Source organism: Lepisma saccharinum, chromosome 23, assembly GCF_977018435.1.
Source record: "Lepisma saccharinum chromosome 23, izLepSacc3.1, whole genome shotgun sequence".
NCBI classification, from domain to species: domain Eukaryota; kingdom Metazoa; phylum Arthropoda; class Insecta; order Zygentoma; family Lepismatidae; genus Lepisma; species Lepisma saccharinum.
Genome location: NC_139251.1, coordinates 42,364,425 through 42,382,047, shown reverse-complemented (window position 1 = coordinate 42,382,047; position 17,623 = coordinate 42,364,425). Strand labels below are relative to the sequence as shown.

Sequence of the window (17,623 nt, the reverse complement as noted above, 5' to 3'; positions counted from 1 at the left end):
TACAACTTTCCGCAAGCAAAAGGCGGGGGTTTCCATGTGTCCCCTGGTGCTGAAGTGTTGCAATCTAACAAACAGGATCTCGAAGACTGGTATCGGGCCGAGTTGAACTTTGAAGTTTTTACTAATTTTGCCATAAAATTACATGCATTTTACTAGAACTAACAAAGTGTAAGCCCGGTTCACACGGCTTACATGGACGCTCCGCGCCTGGTGCGTATACATTAGTTTCGTGTGCGTTTCCCGTGTTATTTTTATCATAATTAAACGCTTCGCTCTCAGCACAGCCTCGCCTACGTTATAGTTAATGGAATTCACATCGCATTCGCAATATTTAAATAGAATGCGTAATTTAAACGTTTCTTCCATACCAGCAATGACAACACGCTGCTATTACGTACTACAAAGATCTATCCTACGTAGAGCGGCCATATTGGAAGCGACACTAGCGCTCAGGTGGTAATATTAATCGCGATATGTACAGTGGGATCTATGAGTATTACCGTGCAAATTGTCCACGACTATTTTCATTATTTTTTTCTCTTTCATCCTGTGTATTTTAAAGCGACGGATTTTTATGTATGCTGGTGCAGACGTTGTCAACAGCTTGTTTTGAGTTTTCTTTTCATTCTTGAAGCTGTTATTGGGTCAAATAAAATGCACGAACATGGTGATGGACAATTTGCACGGTAATACTCATGGATCCCACTGTACCCAATATGGCAGACTGCCTCTCTAGTCTCTACACAACAAACACATTCATTTATGCAAGGACAAAATTGAAATTTTTACAAGTTTGAAAAATCGTCGATGTTATTTTCGTAACTTTTTATAGGTTCACATTTAAAAATGTCATGGCTCCAGGGGGAGGCATGGCCCCTCCCCTGGGTACGGAACTGTTCGGAGGCCACTGGATGACGTCAAAGATTTGAGTGGGCCAATGTCTTCAAATAAAAATATATTTTGATATTCACATCGTTTTAAGTGATCCAAACATCTTGGCAAACAAGAAAGATTATCACCATATGCATCATTATCTAAATACGTTCACATTATTTTTATCACGTAATTTACCTGTTTTGATAGGCAACCCAACCTCACATGCAATCCATCAAGGACACAACAAAGTTTGTGATTATTCTTGAGTACGCAGTTGGCAACTCTGCTCCGATGTGTGTGTGTGTAATCTGTGTGTGTGCGTGCTGTGTGACATTTATGCACTTCGTGTAGCACTCTTCTGTGAACTGGAGTCCGGTTGTGATAGATATTGAATGTTGTGTGTGAATAGCTGAGAATGGATGAGAAAGTGACATTATATTTTATACTTATGACAGGATTGATAATACATAATGTGATTGGCGGTGTAGTTTCACCCGAACAGCAAGGATTGTACGATGTAAACGACAAACTCACGATTCTAAACGTTACGAATTTTGAGAGAAAAGTGTTCGGAACAGTAAACGCCTGGCTAATTGAATTTTACAACAGCTGGTGCGGTTATTGTATTCGTTTTGCCCCGACGTGGAAAGAGCTTGCTGCAGATATTTATGGTGAGTAATATCACATAGGTGAAATATATGTTTCAACGCTTTTGTCTATTGAAAATTATTATCACGTAGTTTTTTTAGCGTAATGTTTTCATATACTGATTTGCTATTGCATTTCCTGAAAGAAGTTTCATAACTATTTGTTACTAGCCAGACTCCAAATTGTTTGAAGTGACAGACTCTAACAGAAATGTGTCAGCACAAGTGAGTAACAAAAAATTACATGGCAGTGCAACAAAGGCGTTGTTCTGGAACCAAGTTTACCCTATATTTTAGTGCTATGGCTTTGAAATAAGGAGCCGTGGTGGGTGGTCCTGTCTATTTGAGTTTGTGTGTTTTAAGTTCACTTTATGCACAGGTATGCTAATCGGGATTGGGCCTACAGTTTAAAGTGGGACCCGAATCACTATGTGCCCCACCGTGTATCGAACCAGGGACCCCTTGATTACAATGCAGCGACGATGCCACTACGCCATCGGGGAGGCCTTGTAAATTTGAGACAGGACCTTGATACTTAAGGCCAGAGAAGGTACCAGACATAGGCGCCGACTCCATGGGGCTTGGGGGGGGCTCGAGCCCCCCCCCCCATGTTAATGATGTTGGGGCAGAGCCCCTCCAATAATTTTGCTTAAGAGGATCTAATGTATAATTTTGCTTCTCTTGTAAAGTTTACTCTGTATTGTGCCACATGAACTTAACTTTAAATACACATTTGAATTGTTCTAGACCATCAACTTTGGGGGCTGAGACCGCTAAACCATCAACTTTTTGGGGTCTATGACCGGAGACAGTAAACACATGAATTGTTACTATATGCTAAATATGTAATTATGAGTATTGTTAACATTTTTACTAAAAGGAGTTTCTAAATAACGAGGTGATATGACAATTATACCAGTATGTTGTTTAATGAATTCTGAACAATTTGAGGTCGTAAATCTCGAAATCTCTTCCTCTAGTCCAAGGAATAAGGGGAAAATAATTCTAAATTCTTTGAGTTTATTTAACACTGGCTTGCAGTAAAGTACGCAAGGAAAGCTTATGAAAAGTCTGTATTGCGAAAGTGGGAACGGCTATGATCAAATGAATTTTTGCTAAAGCACGGCGTGCTATGCGTTTTTTTATAATTGCAAAATTAAATTTAAGAAGTAAAATATTGTAGCAAGAACAAAAAAGTAAAACTATTTTCCTGCGATTTGTGTTAGCATTTATGTAAATAATTAAGTAAAACTGTTAAATATTGTAAATATTCGTAATTTTTATGGGTACGTCAACACTAAGGTTATTTGCACCTGTCACATGTCCTTTCTTTACAAGTCTGTTGCGGACATTAAAATACACCAATGCCCTCGCCGGGACTCGAACCCAAGACCTCCCGATCAAAGCGAGTTGAGTCGACCACCCAACATGCTCGGCTACCGAGGCCGGCATGAAACTGTTGGCCTCTTAATGTAAATACATGGCCTACTTTTCAAAAAAATGTTAATTGTTATCTAAAAACAAATGAGCAGACACAAAAGACATAAAAAGACTTTGAAACATTTTCTAAAAGTTTTTCATGTTCCATTTCATTCGCATGAGGAATATAATAGCTGCTTAAAAACTGCTATATGAAGATGTAATTTTTATTTTTAAAAAAGGGAGGGAATGTGTCATTCATTTATTTATTTCAGTGATCAGAGCCCCTCCAATAATTTTGACAAGTCGGCGCCCCTGGTACCAGATTCCCGGGGGAGGAGGCAATACCTTAAAAACAAACACAGCCCTACTTCCACATGTCATGTCACGATTTTTCACATAATGGGATTGCAATTCTACATTATACGAATTTTCCACATGACCAGTGCTCGAAAAATCTTCTTCAGAGCTAGGCGCCAGCTCTGAAAATCAAGCGCCAGGAAACCAGCTACTAGTAATTGTGTGTTGTACATTATTATTATTATTATCATACTATAAGAAGCTGAGCATCACCGAATTCAAAATATGACTGAATCATGTGAGCATTTAATTACGAAGTGCTTGCCAAGACAAAGCGGGAAGATGGGGGTGGGGGACAAAGAGTAAGAAATTGTTACTGATTCTGTGGAATGTTCACAACATTGATAAAAAGAAAAGTTTACACTGTACTGCAATTTGAACTTATAATCTTCAAAATTTCGTACATGCAAATTAAAAAAAACTGCAACATTGCAGCAAAACATCACAGTCGCCATGCGACCTGGCGACAGGGATTTTTCGAGCCCTGCACATGCCTATAGACACATGTATGTACCCAATACTGTTCTGTACCAAAGAGGTAATCTTATTTTCAGTGCACTTTTTGACTCGCTTTGACTCTCTTCGCACCTAAGCATCCAGTTGGTTGCACGATACAACACCGAGTCGTCTAGTTTGTTGATTTGGAGTCAAGTAGTGTATTTGGTGTCCGCACTACCTTCTGGACCGGTGTATGGTCACTTGGTGCGTGCTAACTAATCAAATTACCGTTTAAAGCAGCAGACAGGGATTTGTTGAATCTTCTGAACTTGAACACAGCTCTCCATCTAGTTGGTTGAACATAATTTCCTTGCACCACTCTGATACTGGATACACCTGCACTGCACCGAGTGTCAAAAAGTGCAGCCAACTAGACGGGGCTTGTGTGTAGGACTGCCATCTGCATGTCAGACAGTTTATATTTTATTCACATATAGCATATAATGGGAAAAAATAGGAAATTTGTAAAAAAACATTTTAAAATCGTGTGTCGTATTAAATCTCTTTGTTTTTAGTACTTGTGGTGAATACATTTTTCGGTTTGTAAACTGAATTTTTCCTTTGACGGGGGTTTCGTATGTTGACACCACATCAACATGAGCCAATTCTGGTCTCAACTGTGTTGTGTTGCATTGTAACAAAGTTGCAAATGGATTGACCATGAATATTTACAGTTACTGAGATAAGGAAAAATTTTCTAAGATTAGATAGAAATTATATAATAAATGCAGGTGTGCCCTGAACTCAAACCTGGGTCTCTGGAATACTGTACCATTGCCCCACCAATTGAGCTACTAGGCCCTGGTTTTACCTGATTTTCAGGGCCGTTAACGCACTGTACCTCCTCGAGAATTACAATGAATTTTGTTTAATGATCAGACTTAAATGTTTTACGTAATATAAAATTTGTTCCTGCACGACGAAAACAAATAACAGAGATATTTGATCCCAAAGTATGGCTTGTGTAAGTAAAACCCTGACATCTTGGAGTATTTGCCACTTTTTATTAATAAAAACCGGTTGTATGCACACTCAAATATCGAAAAAATGTGCAAAGATAATGCTTAGCACTCCTAACCTAACGACGTAAAATTATAAACACCAATAAACCTAATGCTCCTAATGATAATTTCATTATATTTTGGTTTCATAAGTTTTCAGTCCATTGTGTTTGATTTACTTTATTTTATAATACGTTTATGAAACGGTAGGCAATGTCCAGTCTGCTGCTGTTGTGGAATCACATGTTGGGTGCTATATTCATTTGCACAAAGCCTTCGGCCAGTGCTGCTTCACGCTAAGGAAACAAACTTAGTTTACTTTACAATACGACATCTCCATGAGCAAAACATCGTAAACAACATAATCTCCAAAAATAATGCAAGATATTTCACTTTCTCAAGAGGGTACAAGGGTCAAGGGTATCTGATTAACACTTCTGCTGTTATACCTGTGTGAAATTGCCTCTAACAGTGATACAACAGGGAGATGTGTGTGCCAATCACAAGGTAATATACAGCTTCACACTGTAGGAGATCAAGCAACTCAGATGTGATCAGTATTTGAAAGGTGACACATTGCATTATGGTATCATTGACGGAGGCAATTCCACACATAAACAGCAGAAGTGAAAAATTGGCTTGCTTGGTTGGCAGAGCAATGACTCAGTATGCCAGAGATAAGGGTTTTGAGTCCTGGTTGAGCCTGCATTTTTCGCTTAATTTCCTTGTACATCTGTGTGTGCTAAATCATATATTGTGCCTCGAAGTTCAGGCATTTATTAAGGCTAAAATAGGCAGGCAGAAAGTCATTTATAATGTGGAAAATAGACACCAAAACCCATTCATAGATTACCATGTGTCAGAAAGGATGCTTTTTATAACAGAAAATGATTGTAATATGCATGGAGCATACATGAAACAGGCTATTGTAGCTGGATTCATATCATCAAGATCAGAATTTCCACCTTTTAGAATATCACAAATTGTTTTCAATTTTTCCAAGTTGCACTTATTACATAGTTAGGGGATTTTTTTTATGCCCAATCTGTAAGTGTCACACTGATTGAGATTGACATGAGCTCAGCTTTTAAAAATCTATTTGAAATTTCAGAATTTTGTTTTGACAATAAGAGTGGCAACATTGTTATTTCTTCACCACTTACAAGAGAAATCCATTACACTAAACCATGCTCACCTCATACATTCTGGCAGCTGGTTTCACATTAATAAGTGTAACAAGTGGTTACTTTTCTTTATATCATGTTTTCTTTTCTCTTATTGGATATATATATACTGTTTGTAACTGTAGACTGTATTCTGACAAGGGTTAGGTGGGAGAACAGCGTATGCTGAACCTCGCCCGCTCAATAAAGATATATTATTATATTTTGGATACAGCTCTTTACACTCATTCGTTGAAGTACTGTGTATGTTTCTAATGTATGCTTAATATGTATATTGCAGACTGGAGGAAAGTTGTGACTGTTGGTGTGGTTGATTGTGCCAATGACGAAAATAACCCATTGTGCAGGAATTATGATGTGATGAGGTACCCCACTCTGAAATTGTTTCCACAGCAAACACACCCCAAGGAGTTGGGAACGGCATTGACCAAAGAAAAGACTGTGAATGAGATACGGCAGGGAGTGGTAGACCTTCTGGAAAAGGAACAAGTAGAGGGTAGGGGTAGTCAATGGCCCAATTTAACCCCATATAGGTAAGACTTTTAGATGGCTGTCAAATGTTTTATTTGCTTCATTTTGAAAATGAACTCAAAATTCTGATATCAAGTCACCTAAATTTTACCAGAATGTAATTGGTGTTACGTCGATATACATGTTTGTTTGTTTGATTTGGTGTTTTAAGTCCACTTTATTCACAGTAAGGCTAATCAGGTTTGGACCTACAGTTTAAAGTGGGATTCAAACCACTATGTGCCTCCACCGGGTTCTAACCTGGGACCCCTTGATTACGTATCTATTAGAGCACAGCCCCAACCGATACTGATACTTGTATAATTGCAGTTTAAAATAACAAAGGCTAGTTGCCGAGTCATAAAACTCATCACATCACATTCTGTTAATGACATCAATTAACTCCCAAATTATTCTCGTGTAGAATTATTGCACTTTAAAATGTCTTGTGACGAATTTCTTTCCACACCCAGAATGTGCAAAAAAAGATATTTTTTTTAAATGTTTCAATGCAAGCCTTTTTAATGTGTTGCAGTTACACAAAAAGTCTGTGGATTATTATGTGTTCCTGCTTCATTTTATGATCCCCAATTGAATGTAAACAATATTCTTGTCATCTGGATTAACCTGGAGAGGGAGGAAAACGACGTAAAAATATATACAAATGCAGATATATATATATATATATATATATATTTATTAATTTTAAATTTTGGAGAAGGAATGATTGTTTTGTTTCAACTATTTCATCAAAGTACCACAATTTATCATCATCTTGATTTGTCTAGTAAAGTAGACATAACGAAAGTACGTGGGATGGAATTTCAGTAGTGGTGACCATTTATTTACAAGTAATACAAAAGAGATACATGTTTCAAAGCTTAGGCGTAAATTAAAATTTTCCAATCATCATCTTTTAATACATGGAAATATACTCAGCCCTTGCCTAATTCCTACGCCGTCCGTCGATGTAGTCACCAGCAGTTTGGAAACGACAGCCACAAAGTTGTTCTTTTCATCGTAGGAATATGTCAAAGTCACAGGGGTTGATGTCCAGGAAGTATGGAGTATGGTAAAGCACTTCCCAGCCACAACAGTTGATCAGATTGCGCTGCATGTACAAAATTATGTAACCATTTTGGCTAAGTATTTTCCTACTGATGCACAGGGATCTTTGTTTTGGAGAAGTTAAGGAGATGGGTACTTGCATCATCATCATTTGTGACCTTCTCCACAGGTATGCGGAGTAACCCATTCACATAGGACACCTGAGAACCACATTCTTGAGGCAGCCAGCATAAACATCTGTAAAGCCTGTGTGTTGTCAGTCTTTGTGCTAAACCATATTTCAATTGTTCAGTTTAAATGACATATAAATGATAAATTTTAGTCCTAGATGTGTTCTTGATAAGGATATAAATTTTTATCTATGGCATAGTGATATTTGTTCTTCAGTGTGTTGACGAGAATGTCAGTTTTTATCAATTGGGCATTAATTTTTGTTCTTCACAGTGTTATCGATAAAAAGTTCATCTTATTAATGCTTTTGTTTTTTAGGCTACTGACTCTGTTTTTTGCTAACTTTAAACAGACCAAAAAATACAGCCTGAATGACCACTACGTTATTCTAATGGTTTTTTAATGCTTAGTATTGGAGGTTTTCAAACGTATATTTATATAAATATTTAGATAGATGCGTCTAAAGAGCCATTCGGACTTTTTTGTTATAGATTTCTTCCTTAAGAAAAGATATATCCCTTGCTCTCACGCACACAAACACTCATGTGTTGCAACTGACGTTGACAACATTGAAGACATTTACTGTACAAAAGAATTGCCTAAATATCAAAGGGAATTCGCATCATCAGAGGATTTTTTACTTTAATATTTGTAAAAAATCACATGGAAAATCTATCAGTATAAGAATTTCACTTGGAGATATAATTCAATTTCTTGCATTGAATTCTAAAAATTGTAGATCTACAGTTCATATAGAAGATAATCATATTTCAGTTGTTAGTAACACCGATCGTTGATGTACCGTCTGCCGTGCTTGGGTTGCAAATTATAAACAAAGCAAGGCGAGAATACAGGGATCGACACGGAGTCTCTAATTGTTCAGTGTTTTTCTTTTTAGTGAAGTAAAAGTGTCCGATGGTGTGTGAAAGGAAGGGTAGTTAGTCAAGATGAGTCAGATTAGAGCATTATTACATACACCGTTTTCCAAGGTACTATGTACGATATTAAATTAAAAGTTAAACAACTTGGCTGTCCCACGCCAGATTTAAACATCAATTCTATTTGAAAATATCAAAAAAATGGTAAAGGTGACAGGCGTCGAAATTTTAATAGTTGCATTTATTTCCTAGAAACTCGGGCTGACCTCCGCACAACATGCTACGATGCCAGGGATTGCGGGTTCGAATCTCGGCCTGGACATCGGTGTTCTTTGTGAGTGTTCACTCATCCTTATCTTGGCGATTAGCCAAAAGTAGTACAAATGCAAAGTAAAATAAACCAATCTTAGGAAGTCTGAATTTTTGTCTGCAATTTTGGTAATCAAAGTTCCATTAAAATTACCTCTTTCATTAGATTTCTATGACGTATGCTAGTGAAAATTTTTCGATTTCTTGATCACGTTGGCACTACCCATCATACTAGCTGCCAGCCGCCACAGCCTGAGAATACTATTTGCTTAGGAATTTCGTTTTGATCACACAAATCTGTCCATTTCCATTCCTCAACATTTCGTTTTTTTCCTGCCACACTTTCACTAATTTCACTACCTTCTTCACTTTCACAAAATGAATCGCTGTGTTCATCTCCACTTCCAAAATCCACATTTTCCTCTTCATCGCTATCGAAAAGCAACTTTTCAATCGCAGAATCTTCTACAACATTCTTACGCGATATGTTGGCAAGATGTAACAAATGAAGGTTTGTTTACATGAGAAATTACGGAACAAAAGACGCTTGAAATTGTATGAAAAACTTAGCAGCACAAACATACACGTCATAGATTTGAAAGATCATACAACCTCTGCCATCTATTGGCAGAGAAAGAAACTATGTGATGAAAATCGGGAACCTGTCGATTCGACGACTAGGTATGGGAAGCGAACGTCCAGACAGGCCGTCGATTCGACGACTAGTTATGCGGATGGGTTAATACATGGAAATATACTCAGCCCCTTCCCTAATTCCAAATGTCACTGCTATTTACATGGTAGACAATTTCCATTCCTAGATGATTGCAAAAATGTGGTATTAGGAAGTGGCAGAAGGTTTAACATGTATCCATTTAGAGGAGGTTAGATCAATTGGGTTTCATTATATAATAGTATCGATGTACTTAAAATTGTGTCTCACGTATATCTCTTGTATGTATATTTTATTTACACATACATCCCCTGCTCCGTATATACATCTTTTCGTTACATTCCATTAACAACCTCCCCTGGTTGCCTTTTGCCCCATCACAGATCAATGCACTTATCAGGACTTCACTCTACAAGTGCACTATTTAGCATAGCATTCACCTGCCTCCGCAGTTTATCACACAGGAGTCCCTACACCATCCTCTCATTAAGTGCACAGTACATCTTATTTGAGCTACGAGCGCACTATTTAGCATAGCGCTAACCTGCCCCCGTAGTTTATCATGCTGAGGTGCCTATACATACAGCGCTCACTCTCTGTGTATCTCTATGCATCCATCTGGCTCTGTGTAACTCTGTAAAAAACTGTCTTAATCCATCGGACCTTGTATCCAAGTATCTGAGAGTCGGCAATTGTCAGAGTTTTTGAGTGACTGTGTATACTTTTCTGTGACATTTTCTGTACGTGTGTTCTCCCTCCAGTATTTTAACTTTTTCCTGTCTCTTATAGCACTACATTACACTGTATTCAGATTCTGCCCTCTCTTCCTTTGCATGCATGTAGCTCTATGCAGCTACATGACTAAAATAAACCAAGCTTCCTATGATCATTTACAACTCCATTCCAATGTTATGGACACTTTTCTCTTTCTGCCATACAACTTGGGAAGGATAACATAGGATGCAGTAGTTTTTTATTCTAGAACACAGCCACAACTGTGGTACATTTTAAATTCCACACTGATAAATACTTTTTGTAACACTTCATGGATCTCATATTTGCTTCAGCAGGGTATGTGGGTAAGTTTGTGTATTTGAGTAGAACTTGTGCCGTCAAATTTAAACTTTCCTTTAAACATGGTGTTGCAATTTGTAAGATGTTGGTAAATTATTTTTTAAAAACTTTTTGTTCCTTTTGTTTTAGTTTTTCAAAAAAAAAAAAAATTTTGCTACTCATCTTTATGCAATATAATTCAGTGTTAAATTGTTTAAATGCAAATAATCCATGCCTTGTTTGCTTGCATAACAATTACTACAACTGCGTACTTTATTTCTAGGAGTAGTGATTCCAATAATTTGTGGAAAGAAGCATCACCTTCCGTGAAGTTCACTTTTTTAATCTGTGAATCACCTGATTCTTACGTGGGCAGAGAAGTGATCCTAGACTTCAGTGATTCTTCAGAAATTCAAATTAGACGTGTAACATCCAACAATGAAGTTTTCATGAAACTTCTTGAAGTTAGGGAAGTTCCTAGTCTTGTGGTAATGCACAGGGATCATAGCATTGTGCATCTCAATGTGGTGGAAGGTGAGAGGAAGGCATTCCGTGAAGCCATCAGGGCGTTTCTATTGAACGGAGAAGAAACTCAGAAGGGCGATGCAGGTGCGGAGTACGGAGAATTGCGGGTTGTGTCTGAGGGGAAAAGGTCCGAGAAGTTTCTAGACAGTCCGGATGCGACAAAGCAGGATGTGGTATACCAAGCAGATTTGGTAAAGGCCATGATGTATACCTTGAAGCATGAGATTCCATTGCACAAAGTTATCACAGGTGACACGTTGACTGCATTACAAAATTTTGTAACCGTTTTGGCTAAGTATTTTCCTTCCGATGCGCAAGGATCTTTGTTTTTGGAGAAGTTGAGGAGATGGGTACTTGACAAGGATGATGCTATCAAAGGAGAAACGTTCATGGATCAAGTGAATGCACTAGAAAAGGAAACAAGGACAGATGCTATCAACTCGCAAGATTGGGTCAGTTGTAAAGGAAGCCAATCTCGCTTTCGTGGCTACCCTTGTGGTCTGTGGACCATGTTCCACACGTTAACTGTAAACCATGCACTTCAGAAGGATGTAGCTTCAGTTTACAATCCCTTAGAAGTCCTCACCGCTATGCTGGGGTACATAAAATATTTTTTTGGTTGTGCCAATTGCTCGGAACACTTCCAAGAAATGGCCGCGGAGAGCATGCATGCTGAAGTGATGAAGGGTTATGACGGTGTAATGTGGCTCTGGAAATCACACAACAAAGTGAATGCAAGGCTTAAGGGGGATGAGACTGAAGATCCAGAACACCCTAAGATTCAGTTTCCTTCTGAAGTCAACTGCCCAACTTGCCGAAATAGGGATCGAACGTGGAATACAAGGGAAGTGCTAAAATACTTGAAGAAAATGTACAGTAAGGACAATGTAAATTATGAAGGACTGAAAGTTGTGGGAAGGCGAAAGAGGACGTGGCATGTTGGAAATAAACTGCCGCCAGCAAACCAGGATGCTGTGAGTGGAAACATAAAAAATATCAACTCTCTTAGTGTTAATGATGCAGCTCTCATAGTGGATCAGAATGTTGGTCAGGAAATGAAAAGAAAATCTGGATGGGATTTCAATTTAACAGACATTAGTTTGTGTGTAATATTATATATATGTTCAGCCGCTATTCTAATTTTAGTGTATATTAAATTTATAATGAAAAAGAGATACAAGAAGAAGCATTATTTATATGATCTACTAGGCAAAGTGTGAACAATTCTGTGTGGAGCTTTTTTTAAGTCATGTTGCCATAGTTAGGTATTCTCTTAATTATGTCCAACGCACATTGAATTTTATGTTTTCTGTACGTGGTGAGGAGTGATTATGGCCAAAGCAAACATGCATCACACTTTGAAAGGTCTGTTTTTGCACATGCACTCCTATAACATGTGAAAGAAAAATACAAATTGATTTGCCACAGAACAAACATGCACATGAACATGTAGCTTACTTGAATAAAACTAAATTTATTTGGCTTTTGTCGTTTAAATATTTTGCCAATCATGCAGTATGGCTATGGTGTTTTAATACATTGACAACATACATATTTTTTTTATGCAATGTACCTTGCTTTGCAACTGAATGCAAACTACGTTGATCAGATCTCTTCACAAAGGAGTTGGTTTCACAGTCAGTCTCATTTTACTAACCAGCTGAAGTTCAGTTTAGGCATGTAGTTTTCAGTAACTCAAGCTTTCACCACATGTGGCTTCTTCAGGAGTTGAGACAAGAATAGTCAAAGTTTAAAACATGGGACAATGCAGTGTGTCCTGTCATTGCTTCCTTCTCAACCTCTGGCTGGCGAATGACTAGACCTGCTATTTATTGTACAGCAATTGTATTTAAAACATTATTTTTGTATACTATCTACAGCACCAATCCAATATGCATTGCACATTTAGTGTACTATACAAAATCTGAAGAAGTTAGCAACATTATATCATCCAAACTCTGACATGGTGTACCTTTAAAATGTAAAACTTTTCGCAAACTAAACACAATCGTGGTTGTCTTACCACCTTGAAATGCAGGGAGTACTGCATGATAAAAGATTTACTTAAGTCTTCTCAAGACTTCTGCTTCTTTTATTTGCAGTCATCTTTTCTGGTATTTTCCTATTTGCGTTTGGAAAACCACTGATTTTCGTCTTATTTTCTTTCTTTTGGTAGGCTGCCTTCTCTTCTGTTTGCTTTGAGTTAAAGCAACAACTTGGTCCAGAGGAATCCACAGAAGGAACATAGTTTGCTCCTCTTCTGTTAGACCAAACTTGTGGGTGTTTGGAGTCAACTTTTTAAAGAGGTGTTACTTGAGTAATTGCCATGACTTCCTGTAGTAGTGCCGCTGTATGAACTGGCCCCCAAACCCAGCGCACAACTGCTATTTTGACAAAATTATATTTTCCTGCTGGCTGCTTTGGGGAGGAGGGTTTCAAAGGTTGCTGCTAGTTGCCCAAAGAAGGGGCAGCAGTAGGTCTAATTGGCTGTTTCACTGCCAGAAAGGTGGGTCCCACGCCGAGAGATACGGATGGCACTTGTCCTGTTCAGCACTACACTTTTTTTCTCTGAGGTCTCGGGAAAGGCATTTCACACATCTGGCACCAAATCATCCCAAGAAACAGATGAATCTTCATTCCAATGTGCACGTTTTATTTTCCTTGTACACCTGCCTCCATGCTGACTCTTACCTTCAATTCCCTCTGTAACATAACTCTAGAGTCTGTTGCCAGCCTGGGGTAGAATAGGGAACAGTGACAAGGCAATCTGCACTGACTTTTTGCTTCTAAGTTGAACCTTTTTAATCCAAATCACATTCCCTTGTTCTGAACTTTTCTTAACTCGTTAAGAACCCACATGATATGGTGAAAGCTTGAGTTACTAAAGAACTAAGTACATGCTTAACAAAAATTCAACTGCTTAGTGAAATGATGTCATGTGTAAGTTATGCTTTATCCAATCTTCTTTTGTTACAGCGAAAATATTTGAGTTTGAGAAAATGTGTGTGTGTATGAAAATATTGTTTACAAATGAAATATCGCTACTTCCAGAAATTAACTTGTGATTAAGAAAATTTATGTATTTGACGTAAGCTTGTTATTCAATGTCAGTGTTAGCACTACATGAGCATACTTTTTCTGTATATTGTATATACTTAAAATTCAGTATATGTTTAGATTTTGAACCTGTGTATGTTCACTTAGATGTAGCAACATCTTCATGTGTGTGAATTTTTTAAAACTTGGATCATATGTATACTGGACATAGGGAAAGATGGAATATAAGTTTCAGTACAATACATTTATGTTGATTGTGGAAGTTACTTCCATAACTGTAAAGCAAAGTATACCAGAACTTTTACCTGATTTGTGTTGAACTTGAGAAATATTTTTGTGTTTTTAATTGCTATTTTTGTAACTTGATTTAAGTCACTGTCAGAGGAGAAGGATTTGAAGAAAACTGCAGATATAATTTTTGTCTATTTATTCTCGAAGAAAGTGCTAAAACAGTGAAGCACTTTTTTTGTAAATTATGACTGAATTTGCTATATTTCACTGACAAATTACAAATATATGTATGGTTTTAGATTTTAAAAGAAGTATTGAAGAATAGAGCTACACCTGTATGATAGTGAACTAAGTGTTGAACCAAATTTACCTTTCTTTCATGAAGAGCAAGTTCATGATTGGGAAAAGAGAGACGCGGTAGTATATAAATACGGAGAAACTAGTACTCACTTTTATCCGCGAAGCTGTTTTTTCTTCTTTTTCGATTAATTTCAGTGGCCACTGCCACCATCCTCGTTGGAACTTGCTGCGCTGTTGCTTGGCGTGCGTCTTTTGTTCGTAGTTCTCTGGCTGCCGTTAGGTGCGCTGTGCGTCTTGGTACGTCGTCTGCTATTTCCGGGCGATAACTGCTGCAGTAGTGGAATCCAAGTATGGTGCGCTTGCCCGCTATCGATGTTTAGTTCGTGCGGGAAGTGCATTATGAAATTAATCGAAAAAGAAGAAAAAACAGCTTCGCGGATAAAAGTGAGTACTAGTTTCTCCGTATTTAAGAGCAAGTTCTTCTTTTTCTTTGTGAGTAAATTTAATGATTCCAAACAGAAGACTGTAATATACAATGAAAATGAAATTGTAAGGTTATTGTTGTTTTTTGTTATATTGTGTATATTTGAATTGTCTTACATGAAATTTATTTGAGAAATTGTAATAGTCCTTTGTATAGCAATTTTAAAATGTTCTCTTTTAGTGTTACCAATGGTGAGTGTAATCTTTGAATCAAAGTATTCCTCATATTTAGGTTTTTTAAATTTATATTCATTAAATATAATGGGATATACATATATTTCTTTTACATATTTTTTTATGTCATTACATACTTATCCAGAAATATGGGGATATTTTAATCTTTTGAATGTCTGTATAAAATTTATTGTTATTACAATGAAAAATATATTTGGTTAGTAATGTTTTTGTTGTTTCGTTCTGTAATCAATTCCACTGTAAAGTCCAATAAGAAATTTTGTAATTAAATTGCTCTCATCCAGTGATTCAAAACCACAGTCATTACTAAATCTAAAGATTGTTTATAATAAAAACAACATACTTAGTAAAAATGAATCTTATTATTTTCCATTTTGTTTATCGTTATAGTCATAATATTTTGTATTAGGATCAGAAAATTCAAGGAACTTGACCTATTACTAAAAAGTTTGAGAATTTCATAGAAATATTAACAAGAAACTGTAAGAGTAGAAATATTGAATCTAATTCTTATATTTGCAGTAAAAATTGTTTATTTCTATATTTGTAAACACTAATTTGGTACAACAGATTGCCGTAAGTACTAATGAAGTACTTTAAGAAATCTTGTAACTTGAACCATTGCTATCATATTTCCAGTTCAAACATGTTACTGTAAACACAGTTCAAGTGGGATGAAATCAGTGGCGTAGCGGCCACCCCGGCAATCCCCGCAATTTTCTCTCTGTGTGCTCCTGAAATTGTACATAATTGAAAAAGTTCAACACATAGTGTCGCTTATTTAAGAAAAATGTTCGCGAATCAGAAATCTGGTTCCCATTAACATATCATATGATGACGTCTGCAATAATAAGCAGTGGCGTATTGTCTCAGCCAGAGGGGTCCGGCCAACTTGACATATGGCTGTCATCCGAAATGCAGAATTAACTTACTTCCTCAGAGATGGCAATAGATAGGAAAATTCTCTCATCTCATACCTTTATAGCTACGCAGTTTGTCGTAAACATAGTGTAGTGTAGGACAGTTATGAATCCAGTAGAGAGATTCAGATGCTCAACCAGGCGCTGCCTTATTGCTATGCAATACGTAAAAAAACAAGCTTGATAATTCATGACCTTTTTTTACCAGTAATATTAGTTTTACACGTGATATTTAAAATTTAACTTCCCACCAAATATTTTCAAAGGGGCCCCAAGCCTCAATATGAAATTGAAATAAGATCTGAGATAAATTTCTCACATTGTCCATGCCTGTTACGTTTTACTTCAGGAGGTGGAGCCCAGGGATAATTATCCCTTTGCTCTTATGTCCAGTAGCCCCTACTTCGCTACGCGGGGTATACAGCGGATACAGTGCTTGAAGTGAAAATTCCTAGAGGCGAATTTCCTTGTTCGAGTTAGGGGAAGAGGATGCTTATGCAAATTATCCATGGGGGGGGGGGGATGCTTCATGATTTTTTTCTTAGCTGGAGGAATAGCATCCCCCATGTCCCTTATACTCCCCCCGCCATCTCACACACACTCTTCGAGCACTGATGATCTATTAACAAAATGGTTCTTGTTTCATGAAAAGTCTGTAATAAATGTCAGTGGTCTATCGAAAAGAAATGGCATGGTTAAAATTATGAATTATAATATAGAGGTCCACTAACACCAATATGATATAGTGCCTGTGCGGCAACAACCTTTTTTCCTTTGGGAGGAAAGGGTTGGGGGGGGGGGGGTTGTCCAGTCTTTCCAATCAACATTTCAATGGGTGACACATTTTCAGTGAATAAAGTCCCATCGCCGCTTTATTATCTATCTCAAGACTGGAGTCCGCTGCTATTTCTTCGTAGCAGATTGAAATTTACCTTTTGATGATAAGCCACTATCTACAGGTCCAGTTCAACCCCCATGACTGAAATTCTAAGTTTGTGTGAGTATATAACTCACTATTAGTATTATAAGGCTAATATGAGCGACTCTTACATTGAATGAAGGTGCATACACCTCAAAGTCCAAAAGAGGAGTGTTAGTACTCTTTAAACAATTTCCCCAAACAGAATTTTTTTAATGTATGTATTATGTAACCTGATTTGTAAAAAATGTTTCGAACAAAGAATACAAAGGATCACGAACAAAATATTTGGCTGTGTGAAGCCTCCCCACTACTCCAAAAAAAATAATAATAATAAAAAAAAAAG

At 37.2% G+C, this 17,623-nt stretch overlaps 1 protein-coding gene across 1 annotated transcript; it reads left to right on the top strand.

The window, feature by feature from the left end:
• The first annotated feature begins 1,204 nt into the window (after window positions 1-1,204).
• Window positions 1,205-15,751, top strand: LOC145977812 (sulfhydryl oxidase 2-like). Its single transcript, XM_083110126.1, has 3 exons — window positions 1,205-1,547; window positions 6,266-6,518; window positions 10,931-15,751. The coding sequence occupies exons 1-3, from the start codon at window positions 1,292-1,294 to the stop codon at window positions 12,390-12,392; spliced, it is 1,971 nt and encodes a 656-aa protein (XP_082966252.1). The 5' UTR covers window positions 1,205-1,291; the 3' UTR covers window positions 12,393-15,751.
• Window positions 15,752-17,623: the final 1,872 nt, after the last annotated feature.

What these genes read in the sequence shown, in the direction of transcription:
- LOC145977812 (XM_083110126.1), top strand. Translation starts at nt 1,292, where the DNA reads ATGGATGAGAAAGTGACATTATATTTTATACTTATGACAGGATTGATA. An exon ending in GCTTGCTGCAGATATTTATG is followed by an intron (nt 1,548 to 6,265) that starts GTGAGTAATATC and finishes TGTATATTGCAG; the next exon opens with ACTGGAGGAAAGTTGTGACT. An exon ending in CCCAATTTAACCCCATATAG is followed by an intron (nt 6,519 to 10,930) that starts GTAAGACTTTTA and finishes CTTTATTTCTAG; the next exon opens with GAGTAGTGATTCCAATAATT.